This window comes from Neomonachus schauinslandi, chromosome 3 (genome assembly GCF_002201575.2).
Source record: "Neomonachus schauinslandi chromosome 3, ASM220157v2, whole genome shotgun sequence".
Classification (NCBI taxonomy): Eukaryota; Metazoa; Chordata; class Mammalia; order Carnivora; family Phocidae; genus Neomonachus; species Neomonachus schauinslandi.
The window spans coordinates 179,264,448-179,284,839 of NC_058405.1; the positions used below are offsets into that span (position 1 = coordinate 179,264,448).

The 20,392-nt window shown below is 37.1% G+C and overlaps 1 protein-coding gene and 1 pseudogene across 3 annotated transcripts in view; both read right to left on the reverse strand.

The window, feature by feature from the left end:
- Window positions 1-20,392, reverse strand: part of CUL3 (cullin 3) — a 92,725-nt gene that overhangs the window by 27,719 nt on the left and 44,614 nt on the right. For all 3 annotated transcript variants that reach the window (XM_044913766.1, XM_021682973.2, XM_021682974.1), the window contains 3 exons: window positions 4,029-4,189; window positions 2,905-3,019; window positions 770-998 (listed from right to left, as the gene is read on the reverse strand). In XM_044913766.1, the coding sequence (XP_044769701.1) occupies window positions 770-998; window positions 2,905-3,019; window positions 4,029-4,189 (505 nt within the window). The remainder of the gene's footprint in view (window positions 1-769; window positions 999-2,904; window positions 3,020-4,028; window positions 4,190-20,392) is intronic.
- LOC110574324 lies at window positions 5,554-6,415 on the reverse strand (annotated as a pseudogene).

Genomic DNA, 20,392 nt, shown 5'->3' on the forward strand with positions numbered 1-20,392 from the left:
AATAGCAAGAGTACCATGTTTATTTTTTAACAGCTTATCAGTGATTTCTAAAGTCATAATTTTAAAGTAAAACTTCAGAAATTGAAAACAAGGACAACATGACTCTTACTCTTTTATTTATAATTTCTCATAGGGAAATCACAAAATATTGTTTTCAGGAAAAAAAAAGGGTAAGTAGCCAACAAGAATAAATGCTACAGTTATCTCAAAACTGTGTACTTTTACTTTTATAAAGCAATTCTCCTTTCTCTGAAGTCTGTTAACTTCAGAGTTCCCAAAACCAATCTACTTAATTTTTCTGAAATATCACATGAAAGACACTATTTTTGCATTTTCAGCCCCCTTATCACAACTAACTCCCAAAGGAAAGCCTACAGAAATTTTATGATTGGAATGTAACATTTTAGAAGAACCACAAAAAAATCACACAAAGAGTATGTGGCAATGGAGAGTCCAACTCTCTTGTCTACAAAAAGGACAGCAATATTAGGACTTCAGAGCTAAGAAAAACATAAAAAGTGAGGAGACTAAGATGAAAGATAGGAAAAAAGAGCCATTCAATTAACAAGAAACAACACCAAAAATCCTCATTAATGAAGTGTAAAGCTTTGCTCTTAAATCCTATCAAAGTAATAAGTTAATAAATTAATGACATACACAACTTTAAGACTGACATTCATAATCTATTTTAAGTATAAGAAAATAAAAAATTACTAAGAACCTGGCAGAATTATAAAGATTTAATTATATTTCAATTGCTGACACTTACCTTCTGTCTTTCCATTTTTCAACATATGTACTAGCCCAGAATTTTCCATTTCTACTATGGTTTTCATGTGTTTGGAAATGAGCTCCCTCTCGACCACCTTTACTATTGGCTCTTCAGTTGATTTGTCAAGGCAGTGCATCACCCGTTCTATTTCTTCATTAATTCTAGCTTCTACTTTCTTTATATATACTGAAGCACTGTTTTCGGCTAAAAATTTCTGGCTTTCCATCTGCAAATAAAAAACATGATTTTTTTTTTAAACATAGAAGGAAAATATGTTTCTCCTTTTAACTCTGTGTTTCTCTAACGTTTATCATAAGCCAAACTAAATTATCATAAGCACTATTAACATTTTTAGCTTCTTATCATACAGATCTACATAGTCTGAATTACATCCTTTAAAGCACTGATCACGTAAGAGAAATCAATACATTATCCTTAAGCAGTGTTTTTCAAACTTTGACAATGTACTTCAAATAGCAGAAAAAGCAAGCACATGCCTGTAAAGGTCAAAAGTATAGAATGAAGTATCTGACCCCAAGTCAGAGTGGAAAATTCTTTTTTGATTTGTTCTAATGTATAATTATGCCTAGAAAGGTTCAACGTGTTTATCATAGTTTTGCTGACATACTGCTAGTTACTGAAGTCCAACTGCCACCCCAATCCCAATCTCAAAGGAGTATGTGTGTGCACACACACTGAAGTTTGAGAAACAGAGTTTTTAAATAACTCTTAATCTTGTCTGCTATCACTAGCCTTACAGAAGTTCCACTAAATTATAAATGTTAATCCAAATGATTTTAACCTATTTGATAGCAGGATTAACGAATACATAAAGGATTTACAAAACAGAAGACATGGTGATACAAACTATGTATAAAATTTAATAACACTTCCCACTTTCTTAACAAAAAGTACTTTTAATCCTTGAAAATAATAAAGTTTCTAAGAACAGACATTAACACACCAAACAAAACTCTTGGTGAGACCATGTCTCCACTCACTGTTAAAAACAGTATGTATTATGTATATATGCACGTGCATACACGTATCACTGCAGCACATTTTGGAATCTTGACAATTAATCTTCTATTGGTATGTCTACAATGTAATGAAGGAAATTAAAACAAATGTAAAGGTCAAAAATACTGTCAAATATATCTAGCATTAGTTGCTGCATTATTGGAAAATATAGCCTGCCTCCTACATTATAAAATTAATAGTTCATAAAGCATGGTCCAGGCTCACCAGTGCAGGCCACAAAGGTCTTCCTGATGGGCTACAAACTAATTAAAAAAGGGGGGGGGGGGGGGGGCAGCAAGTCCATTCTTTGTTTCTTAATGTGTAAATGACACCAAAACCCGAGTTCCAACTTTATATACATCCAGTGGCTCTTATGAATGACCTACTGAACTACTAAGAATTATTATAACTTTGTATTCATTTTTTTTAAAAGTTTATTATTGGAGTAAAAACTTTTAGTACTCAGCCAAGTCTGTTTTAACACTACAAAGCTCCTACTATAATTGAGGTTTTCAGGAGGATGCCTGGTTATTATGATCTTATTAAACTGTCTCATTTTGTAATTCCATTACAAATTAGTACTAGTTTAACTTCACTTTCAGCAATTTAGTTGGTTCTGGGTTGTTATACTGCTGCAAAATTGTATCAATTATACTCATTGATCTCTAACTTCCTCATCAATAGTCTTTAAAATATATATATATATATGTGTGTATATATATATATATGCACCATGAGATCACGCATATTTCTATACTTATTTCACTAGTAACTTAGTATTTACCAAAAGCCTGAATAGTGAGACTTTATTAGTGATGCACTGCCTGTGAATTTATGGTAAATAATCTGTAACATGTAAATATAATAAAACATTAAGGTTATTTGTAAGTTTGTATGTTTTATAACATATAATTTAAAAAATCATGTGTGTAAGTCCAAACTCAATTTTTTTCAATGGGTTCCTTCCCTGGAATGTGAGCATGGGGAGTAGGTGTCTGAAGGGTATTTTTGTCCTCTCCTTCCCAAAGGGCCTCAGGAGAAAAAGGCCAAATGTTCAAATCAAACTCTGATAATATCTTAAAAGAGCATTTATTTTTATCTTCACTGATTACCTGAAAAAATTCTGCAGACATTTCCAAAAAAGGAGCCTCAAAATCTTCTTCATAGACGGATCGTCCTTCGAGACCTAAAATCATTAACATCTGGCAAGCATTTCTTATTGCGCCTCTGTCAAAAGAAGTTAAGCCACTTGATGAGCATGTTGTATTAAAGATTCATGTAAAAAACAATGCAATAGAAGCAGCTTTAAGAACTTTTTTTTTTTAAATCAAAGTGACCCAGCTTCCATAAGCAACTCATTTATAACATAAGGATTGAGAGTAATTTTAATCGGAAAGTATATCTTGACTCTAATACACCTATTTATCTCAAGTTCTCAGACTGTCTGAGCTTTAAAATTTGAAAGAAAATACACTTAAAATGTCTAAATATTTCTGTGTAGTTAGACACTCAGACTATAAAAAGACGATTTATCAGAAAGCAGTAAGGAGACAGGGAGGCTATGCTGCTTGACATGCGTACAACACACAGCTACTCTGAGGCATTATAATTTTTCTTTCTTTTTTATCCAATCACTTTGGGGCAACGCTGCCCAAGCACCAAAGCTGAAACAAAAAGAACTTTCCGAGTCTTCCTCTAACAGCTGCTCAGAGTACAAACACAAAGAGAAAGCGGTCTTCCAGGCTTCAAGCCGCTCTAACTGCAGTGTCACAAAAACGGCACTGCAGCCACGTAAGGAGGGAGGCCACGTGACCTAACAGAAGGGGCACAGGAGTTCTTAGTCATCGTGCATTATGCTTAACACTTTTCTTCAAATGTGTTAAGAATGAAGGCTTGCCCAGAGCTTTTTAAAGAAAAAGACAAAGAGAACAAAAAATGTTATCACACAGCCAAAAAGGAACAAAATGCCAGCATAAAAATACATGAAAAACCAAGGGAAGACTAATGGCTGATTTATTTTTTAAAAGCATATTAAATAAAAGCTCAGGAGGGTCTCTTCTAACAAGAGATGCGTGCTTTTAAGTTAGAATCTAGGTAACTTTGTTAATTGTGAAAAGGTTTTTGAGGATTTTCATAATGTCCTGGACAATAAAACTTTTATTTATTGTAATAAGATTTAGGACAGTAAATCGGTTCTCAAGGTATTAACCACTGAAATATAAAAAGATGATTATACCGATCTACAACTTCTCCTTTCCGCTCTCTCGCAATCATGTCCAATAGCGTTTGTCGTAGATGATCCCTAATACACCCATAACGTACAACCTGATCTCGAAAAATAATTAATCCCAAATTGTAGACATTCTCCACATTATTTTGTTGTACATATACACGGTCCTGCAATGAAAACAAAATCATAGAAACATGAGCACAACTCCTGCAAACATAAAAATAACCATTTTGAGCTATAATAATACAGGAAATAAAATTCTAGAAGCAGCTAATTTTTCAGGTGAGAAAACACTTCCAACTATTTTAAGCACCATGGACTTTTCTAGCACCTCCCAAATTATATAAAAGTTAGTCTTTACAGTTTACAACTGTACAATTTACAAACAATTGCCTATAGGTGGTCACCCATTTAACCTGAAGAAAAAAAAGGGGGGGGGGGGGGGGGGAAGCAAGCATCATGCCCAGGGAAAAGTAGGTGAGCAGAAAGCAGAGGAGAAAGGTAGAGAGCAAGGTAGACACATCTTTCTTTCTTTCCAGAGCCATACCATGCCTGAACATGATTCTTACTTTCTTAAATACTGTACTTAAAGATCATATTCTTTGAAGTAAAATTAAGAGCCAAATGAAATACAGATCCATGTAACTTAATCTGATTGCTTAGGTAAATACTAGAAGGCTCTAATGCCTATAATACAGCAGCATTAAGTATTACATAATTAAAACACCTCTAGCTACCATCATTTCAAACAGATTACTTGTAGTCATCTTATTTTCAAGTTCTTGCCAACTTGATTACAGGTGTGTCTCACTTTATAGAACACATAAATTCCAGAATTATTGGCTATACACGTCCTATTTTGTGCATTTGAAAATCCACATTTACACCAAAATACACCGGAATAAAACTACTAAGTTTTTAATTCACAAAAGGATTAGCAACAGAATTCCTTTCTGTTCTTAACCAGGATCTCTCTGGGCCTCGATGGGTCTCTGAACTTCCAAAAATTATAAAATTATTGTGTGTTTGCTGGTACATAAGTACTATGGAAACAGAGCCCACAGCTTTCACTAGATTCTTAAAGGCATTTATGATCCCAAACCAGTTAAGAACCACTGCACACTGTGATCCTGGAACCTTCATAAGGAACACTGTCATTACAAGGAACACCCAGCAAAGCCACCAGGTGAACATAAACAGAAGCTCAACCATATCAGTGATGCAACTGAAATGGCACCGACCAACAACTGCTGACTAAATTCTCAACGAGTAGCATTCTCTTCATGTGATGTCACTCCTGCAACCTTCCTCCATTCAGCTCCTCCAGGGCACACTCCTGATGGCTATAAGGAAAGCCGCTCTTTGATTAGTATCTTCGCTGCTCACATTTCTACATTCTGTATCATCTTGGCACAAGCTCGTATTTTTAAAATTGTGCATCAACTTCAGTAGGTTCAAAATTTTCACAGATGACTCTCTGGTACTTTTTTTTTTTTTAAATAGGCTTTCACTTTTCTTCCTTTGTATAAAACTATGTGGTGGCCACATCTGGAGCCTGGGTCCTCCGCACGGAGACTCTGGTGTGAGACTCTGGTGTGGGTCTTTACAAGATTATCGGTGAGTTCCTGATAGGGAGACTTGGTGAACACAGTCTTTCCAGAGGTCAGGGGTGAGACAGCTGTAGGTCTTGGAAATGGCATCAAAAGTGGCCTAAGCGAAGCTGCCCAGGGCGGCAGTGCAGCCCCTGGATAAGGGGGAGCAGTTGGCAATACCGGCCACCATTAGTAGCTTCTTGAGCACAGGGGCTGAGACAATGCCAGTGCCTCCGGGGGGAGGGATGAGGCACCCCAGCACAGAGCCACAGCAGCTGGTCACCTTGCATGGGACAGCGTGGGGCTTGTTGATCTTGTTCCGCCAGCAGCCTTGCCACATGGGGACACTGGAAAGCTTGTGCCAGGGTGATGGACCCTGGAGAGCAGTGGCTATCTTCCTGTAGCACTTAATACCCAGACCAATGTATCCATTGTAATGTCTGATGGCAGCAAATGCCTTGAACCTGGTCTGCTGGCCAGCACAGGTCTGCTTTTGCACAGGCATTACCTTCAAAACCTCATCCCTGAGGGATGCCCCCAGGAAAAAAGTCAATAATCTCATATTCCGTGATGGGCAGGGAGAAGACAGATTTTGTCTAGGGACTTGATCTCCATGGCATTGATTCAGCAGCCCAGCTTGGTGATCGGGATCCACTCCTTGTCTGGGCCTTGCCTCTGAAAGCTCCACGGCCTTGGACTCAGCCCCAGGCCCGAGCACAGGCTGCCAAAGCCAGTGAGGAAGCTGTTGCGGCCTCCCATTCCAGGACCCATCCCTGGCCCCTCCAGTAGCACTGGGGTCATCCCCCATCTGGTGTTTTCTCTCTCCAGTAAATTCTTAAGCTTCACACGTCCACCCCAAGATCTAAATTCTGTGTCTCCCCTGACCGCGGGCGGGGACACAACAGACAGAAGATGCAGAGGAGAGAGAGAGAATCTTAAGCAGACTCCCCGCTGAGCGTGGGGGCCCAATAGAGCTTGATCTCATGACCCTGAGATCACTACCTGAGCCGAAACCAAGGTAGATGCTCAACCAACTGAGGAGTCTCTGCCTTACTTTTCAGCATGAAACAAGATGCATTCAATAAAAGCTGGCATAAATCTAAAAATTTAAAAAGCACCAATAATCTTTTTTATTATAAAAATACTGTGTTGCATAAATTATTCGTAAATTTGATGTTTACAGTTTTGAATAGTACCATATACAGTATCACTCTCACCCTAAGTGATCAAAACCAGTAACTGGCTGCTTAATTGAACATAGGTGGTAAAAGAGAGAAACAAATGTACACACACATATCTGCATCTTAAAAATTTTAATTTAGAACACCATTGAGATATCAAGACTTTTATCTTTGAACATGAATCCTGTGACCGGAGTTCAGTGTTTTCTTTCTTACATACACTCCCAATTAATAAAGTAACTTTTCTACTTTGTTTCATTAAGATGGAGCATGAAAACTAGGGACATTTGTGAAGCAATCTGAATGTAAAAAAGTCCTTCTAGATTTTTACAATCCCTGCTCCATTCTTTTAATTACCGACACCTAATTTGAACCAATATTTAGTAAGTTGCCTCTGTCAAGCCTTTCTAAAACATTCAATCTTGTTTACCAGAGAACAAATTCTATCGTTTTTAACACCATTTTATCGATTTACAGGATATTAATTATGTATTAGTAACAAGTACAACTGGCATAAACACGCTTGAAAATAAATACAAGTGACTCAGTAAACACAAAGCGCAACTGGTAAGAGCAAAATACAGAAGAGATACTGAAAGTAGTGAAACAGCAGTGAGAGAATTCTGCATCAGGCTGTCTCACAGCATAGAAAATATTGGTAATTCTGGCAAGCACTGCAAGTTCCAACTCTACTACATGCCTATGGGACTTGTACAGTGTGTGGGGGTCAGATACCTATCATATATGATTATTAGCTAGTTTAACCTCTTAAGAAACCAAATGTTCTTTTTTTTTTTTTTTTTTTTAAGATTTTATTTATTTATCTGAGACAGAGAGAATGAGAGAGACAGAGAGCACATGAGAGGGGGGAGGGCCAGAGGGAGAAGCAGGCTCCCTGCCGAGCAGGAAGCCCGATGCGGGACTCGATCCAGGGACTCTAGGATCATGACCTGAGCCGAAGGCAGTCGCTTAACCGAGCCACCCAGGCGCCCCCCCCAAATGTTCTTAATTAAGAAAGATGTCAAAGGAATTGGGTCAGATTTTATTGTTTTTGGCAAAAGGGCACTACCTATAAGAATTACAGAACAAAGGCACATAAAATGTAATCTTCAGAGCAAATTATGAATTTTAGAGTGAAAAAATTTTTTTTTTAGAGTGAAATTTTTTTAACGTTCCCCCTTTTTTGGCTTTACTGCAGTATAATTTATATGCCATAAAATTCACTCATTTTAAGAGTACAGTTCAGTAATTTAGAGTACATTTCTACAGTTGTCTAACCATGGCCACAATTCAGTTCTAGAACTATTTCCATCACCCCCCAAAATCCCTTGAGCCCATTTGGAGTCAATCCCACTTCCAGCACCCCTGCTTTCTCTTTCTACAAATTTCCTTTTCTGGTCATTTAATATAATTGAATCCTATCTAATCTTTCGTGTCTGATTTTTCACCAAGCATAAAGTTGCTGAGGGTCATTAATGGTGTTAACATTTATCAGTGTTTCATTCCTTTGTAGTGCCAAATAATACTCCATTGTATGGATATGCCACATTTAGTTCATCAGCTGATGGGATATTTGGGGCTGTGTCCAGTTTTTATCCGCTATGAGCAATGATGCTATGAACGCTTGGGTATAATCCTTTGGTGGATATATGCTTTCATTTTTCTTGGGACAGATTTCTAGAAGTGGATATTGGATCATATGGAAATTGCTAAACTATTTTCTAAAATGGACGTATCAGTTACAGCAGATTTTTGAATGCAAAAATACTAGATGCAGAGTTAGGAATTCTTCCAATGAGCTCTGGCTGTACCATTAATTTGGCTGTGTGACTTTGAGTAAGTCATTTATCCTCTCTGGTCCTGGGCAACCCAAAGGGATGGTAAAGATAATCTCTAAAACTCTAGTAAGTGATTTCCTATGAAGCTTAACTCTCTGATCAAAAATTAACATATATGAAGAACCAAGATATACTTCACTATCACTTCTTCCCTTTCTATTTGTGACCAGTCTCCCTGGCCTGGGGTTCCCTCTTCCCAATCCTAAGCACAGAGATGTGGGTGAATCTATAACCCTTGGGCTGATAATGCTGTCTAGCTCAAGTCCTCTGGCAAAAAGGCAGAAAAAGGGTCAGTAGCAACTGATGAATTGTTCAGGTACACTGTGTATGGGGAGAAACAATGCTTTAGTAAAGGAAGCCAGGTAGGATGGAAACACGTGGTTAGTGTCTGAGTAGGGCACAGAACATTCACATCCGTGGAAGATTACTGGAGACAAAAGAACTACATACAGATGTTGTAGTGTAAGACCTAAACCTTTGTCTTTTAATGTGAGACTTGCAAGGTGTGTATAATGAATGCAATTAAATGACATACAATATTAAGAAAACCTGTTATCCCTCAAATTTGATCATAGATAAGAGAGCGCTAATAAATGGACAAGAGAAAACTGACAAAATTTGAGTGTGGCTATTTAAACTAGTAATACTAGTTATTTATATTAAATGTTAGATATGTATGATTTACTACCATCAAGCAAAATAAGAGATATACGTGCATATACTCAAGTGTTTGTATGTACACATGTTAAACAGAAATGCACGAACACATTCACAATAAACTTGTAATCTGCACATGATATATATTAAAATATTTGCTAAATAAACATGCTGAATCTTCTGTTTCCTGCCTACTGGCACTATCAGAAGGAATTCAGCCTGAGCATTTTCCTAATAGATTCCAACAGGAATCTCTTTGTTAAAAAAATAAGTGGCTGGGGGCACCTGGCTGGCTCAGCTGGTGAACCCCTGATCTTGGGGTTATAGGTTTGAGCCCCACGTTGGGTGTACAGATTACTTAAAAAATAATAATATTTAAAAAAAAATAAGTGGCTGAATTTATGTAATACAATATTAACGTAGTTCTAATTATCTGAATTACTGTATGACTTTTATTTTATATATGTTTCTATGTGAGTATTTAATTTAAAAAGATCTAAAATCCCACCTCTAGTTAACCTCTAGCTAGCTAAAGAATACAACCTCAAAGTAAGGACAAGATGAACTCATCCCAAAAGAGAGAAAAAATATTAAAGAATAACCAAAAAGCGTATTTTAATCTCAGGCTTTTTGACCAAAATATAGTGTGTATGAGTCCAACATTAGTCATTTATCTACTGAAGAAAGCTAAAGCACAGACAAAAAGTTGGTGTCTGCTTCTATTCGCCTTTTTAAGACAAAATACAGCATTTTAAATATAAAACGTTCTAAAAAACATGTTTGAAGGCTTAATGTCTGAGTCAAACATTAGATTTACTAAAGGGATAGGAGTTTCATTGCTACAGAGATAAACTATATTTTCAACTGCTATTTATGGTTCTTTTTCAGGGGTTGCTGAATTCCTAGGCCAAGCAAACCTACAACAAGCCAGCCAAGATCTTCAAAAGCTAGATGAACCCAGGGGTGAGGAGGAGTAACTAATGATGGGACCATCTCGTTGGCCCTGTTCTCACAAACCTGGGGAAAAACCGGACTGCTTTTGCATCTGACTTCAACTGCAACCCAACACCCCTACCTCACAATGCTATCCCACTTATTTCCACCTCTAGTCTTGAAAGAATACTTTTGTAAGGTTAGCTTCCCTGCCAAGAACAACTATAAAAGCTAGATAAGAAATTATAAAGTACTACCTGTTTAAAAGCATCAACTAGGGCAGGCAGGCCTCTAGGAATTGAGGTAGAGAGAGACTGGAGTCTTTCTTCCTCTGCCACAAAAAAAAGGAGACCCCAACCAACAGATCTCCAGATAAATCTCCTTCAGCAAATGCCTACTTGTGACCTAGGGCTCTTCACATTACCAGTAGACAAGAAGACATCTGTCTACGAGGTGCTTGGCCCTACAAGGCCACAGATATTACTACTCCCACCATCTTGGGAAATATCTGCCTTTCCCCCCTTCACTGATGGCTTTCTTTACCAAGATGCAAAACATTTTAACTATGAGATCAAACTCTGCATGCAAGAGTATTCTTAGAAGTATCAAGACATGCTATGTGGACATACAGAGCTTACGAAAGCTAAACCTGTGCAAAGTCAAGGAGTGACTTTGTGAGTGAAAGATCTTTACTCAGAAATGGAATAAAACAATCAAAATAAAACAAAAACATGACCATGAAGTTCAAAAAATAACATTAACTCTCACAATTTACTTGCAAGAAATAGTTCAGAAAATTTTTTAACCAACAGGTTTTTTTGTTTTTTGTTTTTTTTTTTAAAAGAGGATAGGAGGAGATGAAGAATGTAAACAGGGGTAAAAATCTTTACAAATAGTATGTATTTGTCCTGCTCATAAACCAGAGGTAAACCCTGAAAAGTTTAGCTCATTTAAAAAACAAACAAACAAAACACTAACCAAATAACCCTGTAACAAATAGCTACTGTCTGTTAGAACATGTTTGAACCTGCTTTCCCAAGCTTAATCACTAGGCAGTCTTCTGTCAGCAAGTAATAACTGTTAAGTGTTTTCAAACAGGTTCACTTTCAAGCCATGAAATAAATACAAGTTAAGGCGGCTTAACACTATGAAGATACAAATAGAAAAATTTAAAAACCCAACACTTGGGAAAAGTAACAAAAAGTTTCTTGTGCATAGTAAAAAAATAAATAAATAAAAATCTAATTAGAGTAAAATTTAAAGAACTGGCCCAGTATTTTCCAGAATGCACTTAGTGCCTGACAACACTGTGGAAAGGGCACCAGTAAGAGATGAAATAGTAAACTGCTCAGATTAACATTTCTGGATTTAACAATGTTACTGCGTAAAGTACATGGAAAAGCACAGAATACAGATGACTTGAAAACTTAGATCTATGACAAAAGCTCAAAGTCAAAGTTTCCACCACTGTAAAATGGGTCCAAAATCTCTCAGGGCTGTCAAAGTTTTTAAAACGATGTAGTTGTAAGAAATACGACTTAAAAATAACTTCCACTTATTTTAAGAACTGTATCCTACGATATCTGACAAATCAAAACCCAGGTCGTTGTTTCTCCAAAGCTGTATAAATTGCACCAAATCCTAAAATAAAAGCACTGTTCCCTATTCTGAAATTCAAGAATCTAACAGTAGGGGGAAAAAACCCATCAACACTAGAAAACAGTCCCTATTATAACCATAAGAATAATCAAGTAACAGAAATCAGGATCTTGGGGACGCCTGGGTGGCTCAGTCAGTTAAGCATCTGCCTTTGGCTCAGGTCATGATCCCAGGGTTCCTGGGATTGAGCCACATGACGGGCTCCCTGCTCAGCGGGGAGTCTGCTTCTCCCTCTCCTGCTCCCCTTCCACCGCTCTTGCTCTCTCTTGTTATCTCTCGCTCTGAAATAAATAAATAAAATCTTAAGAAAAAAAAGAAATCAAGATCTTGGAACAATGAGATTATTAGACTTTAGAAACGAAGACCTATATTAAAGAAGCAATAGAATTCAGTGATGAAGAGCTCAGATTTAAGAGCCAGATAGGTTATTTCAATCCTATCTCTGCCATTTCCTAGGTGTGCCTTTAACATCTGTGTCTGTTTCCTCATCTTCACAGTAACACCTACCCTAAAATGCTATTCCACTTACTTCCACTTCAAATACTGAAAGAATAGCTTTTGCAAGACCAACTCCTCTGGCAAGAACACTATAAAAGCTGGATGAAAATAAAAAGCTACACCTCCTCACACCCATCAAAACAGCTACTATCAGAAAACAAAACAAAAACAGAAAATAACAAGTGCTGGCAAGGGTATAAAGAAATTGGAACTCTTGAGCACTGCTGGTGGAAATGCAAAATGGTGTCGTTGCTACGGAAAACAGCATGGTGGTTACTCAAAAATTAAGAATGGAACTGCCATATGATCTAGCAATTCCACCATCGGGGTATATATTCAAAATAACTGAAAACAGGGTCTTAATGAAACATTCGTATACCCATGTTCACAGCAGCATTATTCAAAATAGCCCAAAGGTGGAAACAACCCAGGTGTTCACTAACAGATGAATGGATAAGCAAAATGAGGTACACACATACAACAGAATTATTATTCGGCCTTAAAAAGGAAGGGAATTCTGACACATGCTACAACATGGTTATGAACCCTGAGTCACAAAAGGACAAATACTCTGTGATTCCATTTATATGAGGTATCTGGAATAGTCAAGTTCATATAAATAGAAAATACAATGATGGTGACCACGGGCTCAAGGGAGAGTGGAATGGGAAGTGACTGTTTAATGGGTACAAAGTTTGAGTTTTACAAGATGAAAAGTTCTGGAGGTGAATGGAGGTGATGGTTGCACTACAGTATGAATGTACTTCTCACTGAACTGTACACTTAAAATTGGTTAAGATAATAAATTGTATGTTAAGTGCATTTTACAACAATTTAAGCAAACAAACACCAACTGTTTTTAAAAGCATCAAAGAGCAACAAAGGCAACCTGGCCTTGTGGGGCCAAGATTCTGGAGAAAAGGCAAGAAGTACACGAAAAAAGACCAACATTCAATCCTCACTCGTTCCCTTGGGTCATTTGTTTTATTTGGAGGACTGGAAATGAGAGGCTAAACAGAGAGTCACAGGCAGGCTGGTTATCAAGCAGCTAGGACTTATGAAGCCAAAGTCTGAAAAGAAAGCAATGCAAAGAAGAACCAGAACTTCTGCAAGCAATTTTCATGAAGATGAAATTGACACACCACCTAAGCATGGACAAGACACCAAACACCAAAGACAAAGCAGCACTGGGAGGCTAAAGAGCTGAATAGAGACCGTTGGCAGACTTAGAGTGGTGAAGAGACAAGAGATGGAATTCAAGGCACAGTAACATGGAAAGCAAACTGGTAAACATCTCAGGCTTCTAGACCCCAGACGAGTAAAAATATGCCCCAGAAATAAAGGCAAACTCAAAACAGACCAACCTTAACAGAACCTAAAAGCCAGCTTCAACTAGATCACGATGATTTGCCCATATAGTGCCTGCCTGCCAGAAGAAAATTACATTTCCTTTGAAGGAAAATACCGTCCAGGGTCTCCCCAATTTTTCATATGTAATTACGTTGACAAAATTTGCAGGTTTGTCCCCCACACCAAAACAGACACCCAGGACCAAATACCTAAAAGCCAAGGGGGAAAAAACTCCAGGAAGTCGAAGTATTCTAAGACTCCGACCCACGAAGTGGTTTAAAATATACACACAGATAAAGTAAACTGTAAGTCAAGGATCTGTGTTATAATCTCTAAGGTAACCACTAAAATAATAATAAAAGAATATATAAATATAAGTAACAGCTAACAAGGAAGGAGAAATGGATAATAAAACATACTCCATTCACCTAAAAAAAAAGGCAAGGAAGCTGGGAAAAATCAATAAAGAACAGGTGAGACAAACAGAAAAAAAAAAATCCAGTATGATGGCAAACTTAAACCCAAGTGTATTAATAATTATATTAAACATAAATAAGCCATATGCTTCAACTTAAAACAAAGATTATCAGATGGGGTTAAAAAGCCTATTACTGTATGGTGCTTACAAATGATAAGGACACAAAAAGGTGGGAAGTAAAGGATGGGGAGAAATCTGCCATACAAACACTAACCAAAAGAAAACTCATATAGTAATACTACACAAAGCAGACTTTAAGGCAAGAAGTATAGAAAATAAAGAAGGATATTTCATAAGAGTCAATTCAACAGGAAAATCAAATAGCCCTAAATTTATATTCATTTTATAACAAAAACCTCAAAATATATTAACTAAAAGGGGAAAAAGACAAATCCACAATCAATTCTAAAGATTTTAACAGTTCTCGGGAGCTGACAGGACAAGCAAACAAAAATATTTAGTAAAGACGTGGACAATTTGAATATGGTTAACAAATCTGAGCAAACAGATATGTATGCAACACTTTATTCAACAACTGCAGATTGAAAAACCGTAATTAACTGAAATTTAAAGCTTCTCTTCAGAGACACCATTAAAATAAAGAGAAAAGGCAAGCCCAGAATGGAAGACAGTATCTCTTAAACTACATAAAATATATCTACAGGGGCACCTGGGTTGCTCAGTCGGTTAAGCATCCGACTCTTGATCTCAGCTCAGGTCTTGATCTTGGGTTGTGAGTTTAAGCCCCCACACTGGGCTCCACGCTGGGCGTGGAGCCTACTTAAAAAAACAAACAATAAAAACATTTATCTACAAAGAACTTTTACCCAGGATATATAAAAATCTCCCACAAATCACTAAAAAACAAACAAAAATTCTATAAAACCCACATTTTAAAAAAACGTACAAAAAAGACTTTTCCACTTTTATTTATGTTACATATCAACAAAAATCTCAAAAAAAATTAGAAGAGGACTTTCAAATTACCGTAGGGCTAGACTACTATCAACTGGATAGAATAAACACTAAGGCATGTAATATTTTTGGTGATTTTCTGAATATTCCAGTAATGATGGTGTTAAGTAACTTCTGATGACAATTAGGAAACTAAAGTCTTACCAAGTCACTCTTCAAGGAGAATTGTAATATCAGATTCAAACAAAATAAGAAAAGAAACCAGAATACTATTCTAACATGCTTCAATAGCTTACACTTGGACCATGGAAAAAGTCAATTCTTCAATTCCGCTTGGGGAACCAAGATTATCTGCCCAAACAGATGTCTACATCATAAAACTGCCCAATGACAGAACTTCTAAAAAGAAATCACAGTTGTTCAGAGCAATGCTTGATACATAATACATTCATTGTATACTTGCTGAATGAATGATTTTATCCTCATAGCACAAAGGTGAATGAATGTTAGCTTAACTCTGGGTAAATTACCATAAATTCTGGGGGCGCCTGGGTGGCTCAGTCGGTTAAGCGTCCAACTCTTGGTTCCGGCTCAGGTCATGATCTCACAGTTGTGGGATCGAGCCCCGCCTCGGGCTCTGCACTAAGTGCAGAGTCTGCTAGAGATTATCTCCCTCTCCCTCTGCTCCTCCCCCTGCGTGCGCATGCATGCTCTCTCTCTAAATAAATAAATAAAATCTTTAAAAAAGTTATCATAAATTGTTAAGCAGAGTCAATACACATAATTCTTCCGCACTGAGGTAGTACAGGCTAAGTGGTGAAGACCATGGGCTTTGAATTCAAAAAAGACTTGGATTCACTATTCTAGTGATACAGTAACTGTGTGATCTTGGCAGGTTAGCTAATCTCTCTAACCTTGATTTATCCATTTGTGAAATGGAGAGTACAATACTGACCTGAAAGGTAAGGTATTTAAAACATTTAGCACAGATACACAGCCATGTAATAAACAGTATCTGTTATGCATTCAGAAAAGTATTTTTACTTTTTTAAAGAAATTTAAGTATACAAATTCTAGTAATAAAAAAATAAAAATTATTGCTTTCCCAAACTACTGCTTAAAAATAACAACAATAAAAAGGTATTTTAAGGATTAAATGAAATATACTTAAAAAGGCTTAAAACAGTGCCACCACACACTAAGGGCTTTGAAAGTATTTTGTGCTATTACAAGGAATAGTATTGGGTAGACTCCTAGACAACTGAGGCTCTTTCAACCCACTTTAGAGTTCTTAAAGAAACTGTTATCAACTTAATACTAATCTACCCTCACTTCTTGTTTTTTCCTTCATTACAAACAACACAAGTAACTGTTCACTTTAAGTTTTAAATGGTGTGAAACTTCAGAGTTGAAAGATCTTGAAAATTTAAAATGATCTAACCAACACATCCTCAACCAGATCCCATAGACGGGCCTCAGGGAACCCATAAACCACTTGAAATTGCATATAAAAGTATACGATGTGGTATGTAGATGCATAGATGTCTACTTTTAGAAGAGGATCCATGAATTTTGACCATTCTTCCAAGGGTCTAAAACCCCAAAAAGATAAAAACCAGAACTCTTATCCAATAAATCTATTTTCCTTATAAATAAGGAAACAAGAGTTCTACCTAGAGAACTAACTTAAGCAAATTAATGACAACGTAGGAACTAAAGCCAAGTGTCTCTCAATTCATCATTAAATATTTTTTCTCCACTACTCCCAATTTCCTATAGGAAACACACACACACACACAGGAAATTTGTACACATAAGAAAGTTGTACAGATACATACAATATGGGACAGTCCCCTTTATGAACAAAAGTTTCATTTCCTTTATTACCTCAAGAAATATGTGCTCTATTTCTGACTACACCACAGGGCCTATTTCATGCTGAATAAATACTTGCCTCCCTAAAGTCAACCTCACGGACTGCTGCATCATCACTGCAAACACACAAAACCAGTTCATAGGGCATGGTAATCAAGGGGTTTATGGGTCTATCAATTTGTTAGAAACAGTAACTGAGATGGAAGGCAAGTTAGAAATCCTAATTATCAAGCATAACACTCTTTGACCTTTACAGTATTTATGATGATGCCCTGGTTTGTTTGTTTTTTACATAAAGGTCTAGTACTTGGCTTGGGATCTAACCACAAAAAGATGCCAAGGTATTTATATTGTCAGTTACAAATGCAAAAACTACAGCACAGATGGGGAAAGCGCGTGTTTCCAGAGTCAGGAAAAATATTGAACAGGTGTGAAGCTTAATAATCTCAAAGCCACTGGATCCTATTTTCTATTATTTTGTACTTAAGATGACATTTTAAAAGCAGGGAAGGTGCCAAAAAGACTCTTAAGCAATCTATCTGTGCTCTTCCAGAATAAGGCTATTTCCAAATTTCTCTAAATGTGCAATCTAGAATGCTGTAAAGAAGAAACATTTTTTGAACTTAAAGCCTCAAAACCTACAGGCGAAAACATGGACAAGAATTTCAGCATCTCAATGTTCTCACCCTATCTTCTGAGTTCCCAAAACACACAAATCCTTGGTAGCTTCAGCAAATAGCTTATTTCTCTCAACTCTGCTTCCTGCCACCTATTAACATTGGTAACTCCAACACTGACAAGAATGACCAATCTGACACACTATTTACAGGTGCCTAAATATTCACCCATATCTTTATGAGGATTCCCTTCACCCCCATATTGATATGGGCAAACCTTGAACCTCATCATTAGAAGACACCAAATATCTCTGGCACTAGAGATCTTCTTTTTCCTCCTACATTTCCTACTTTGTTACACTGAAAGGAACCTGCTCCTCACTCTCACCAGGTCTCCAGGTCTACTGATCCCTAATCCCTAAAACCTCTATTTCCTGGGATCTTATGACTCAGATGCCTACTTACTAAAGAGCATAGACCCACAACCAACCATTTAGTAATGCTACTCCCTTAGAATTCTCCCCTTTACCCAGTAAGGCTAATTCTATCTGAACATTCTTGTCTAAGACTGCCAAGTACACCTGGAAAAAGTACAAACTCTGCTGATCACCTCTACTATGTAACTTTGTGCCAACTCACCTAAATTATCCCCTCACAACTACAGATGATCCCTTTATTTACAGAGAGCTGACCCCAGCACAGGGGATACTCCCAACTTTTTCCTTGCGTTAGAGTCCTCTTGTTGCTGAATACATGACCACAAATTTAGTAGCTTACTACTTTTTCACAGCTCCAGAGGTCAGAAGACTAAAATCAGTTTCCCTGGACTAAAGTCAAGATGTCAGCAGCGCTGATGCCTTTTAGAGGATCTGAGGGGAGAGCCCACTTCCTTGCCTTTTTTTCAGCTTTTAATGGCTACCTGTATTCCTTATTTGCAGCCCCTCCTCCATCTTCAAAGCCTATCACTCCAATCTTTGCTTCTGTCAACAACACATCACCTCCATCTCCTACTGACCCTCCTTTTGTAATGACCCTGTGATTTCACTGGGCCCACAGTCCACCTAGGACAATCTCCTCATCTCAAAATCCTTAACCTAATCACACCTGCAAAGTTCCTTTTGCCTTACAAAGTAACAATCCCTAGGTTCCAGATACTAGTCATGGGCATGTCTGGGGGATCATTATTTAGCCTACCACGTTCTTCAACACCTCGCATACTTCAGTCACCCTAAACCAGTGGTCCCACCTTCTACTTTACAAAGGAGACCAAGAGCATCAAAAGTTCCTCAGTTTCTCTCCTCTTCACAAAGTTATTGCTACATTCTGCTTGACCTCTTTACTCATCCTCAATGACTTTCCAAATACATAGCTCAAAGAAGCAGCGACCCTCCCCTTCCTGGGTTAACTCTCACCCTGCGCCTATGAATTGACAGCCTCCAACCTTTAAGGAAAACCTGCAATACCACTATAGTTCTGCTATTTGTGAAAATGGCTAGCAATGTGGACAAAGTCAAGTAAACACATGAAAATAAAGTCACCAGAGTTTTATGCAGAAAATTTCTCTACTAACCTTCTAGTAACCCTATATATCACACTAGAAAATGTTTTTCTATTTCCTTTGCCATTAATTCTAATTGCTCAAAAGTAGCCTATAGAATACCATCTATAAACTTAATTTACCTTCATATTATATTCATTTTCATAGTTTAAAAAGAAAAATTAACTGAATAGTAACATATACTTATGAGTTATATTGACAGTTAAAGCTATTATAGAACCAGGACAAATTTTCTTGTAAAATGTTCAAATCTTTCCCCAATCATTTATCTTTTAAACAATTAAAATTGAAAATGAAACTTTTACTAAGTAGTCCCAAACCAATCTTAGAGGTTCAACATGCAAGTGTCAAACATTAGGAAGGGGTGGAGTGGCAGAAACTAGAAGTCACATGTTCCATCTGGAGACATGTACACTTTTCTTTTTGAAACACTGAACATGTCACACAACAAAGTTATGTGGAACAAAGTGTGACCAGTGGCTGCCTCCATATAACCAATGATTCCATTTTCATTTTCAAGAGTCACTGTGTCCCATAGTATCTATACATCAAGGCTGATGCATGACATTTTGTAAACAGACACCTCCTTGTCAAAAGTCAGCAAACGGAGTAGGTGGTAGGTGGGTAGACAGTGAAGCATCTTCTCTCTTCTCTCTCTGAGCCTGAGATCTAAAATTCCAACAGTTACAGCCAGTATTCATTGTCAGAAGATAAATGTCTAGGATCCATGACGGTACAACATACTGGTACAGATACATGCCCTATCTGGCAGGTTATATCATCTGAGAAGTCTGCAATGAGGGTAAAACTCTTCAAAGAAAATGTAGACATCAATAGGAAAAAGTCTTTAGATTTCTGGCAATTAAAAGCATTTATATTTCTTGACCAAAGTATTAGTTACATAGATGCATATGTTTGTCAAAATAATTTTCTAACTCCAGTTCTGCACATTTCAATGTATAAAATTTTACCTTAATTTTAAAAAGGACTTACTTACTTAAGCCCAGAATACTAAGCATAAAAAGGCAAAATAAAGAGAATGAAGACTATGAAAATAAAAGGATTCTATCTTGTGGAATGTGAAGATATCAACAACACTTTAATTTCTCTCCAAATCCTCAATAGCATGTATTTTTTAAAGATTTTATTATTTGAGAAAGAGCGAGCACAAGCAGGGGGAGACGCAGAGAGACAAGCAAACTCCCTGCTGAGCAGGGAG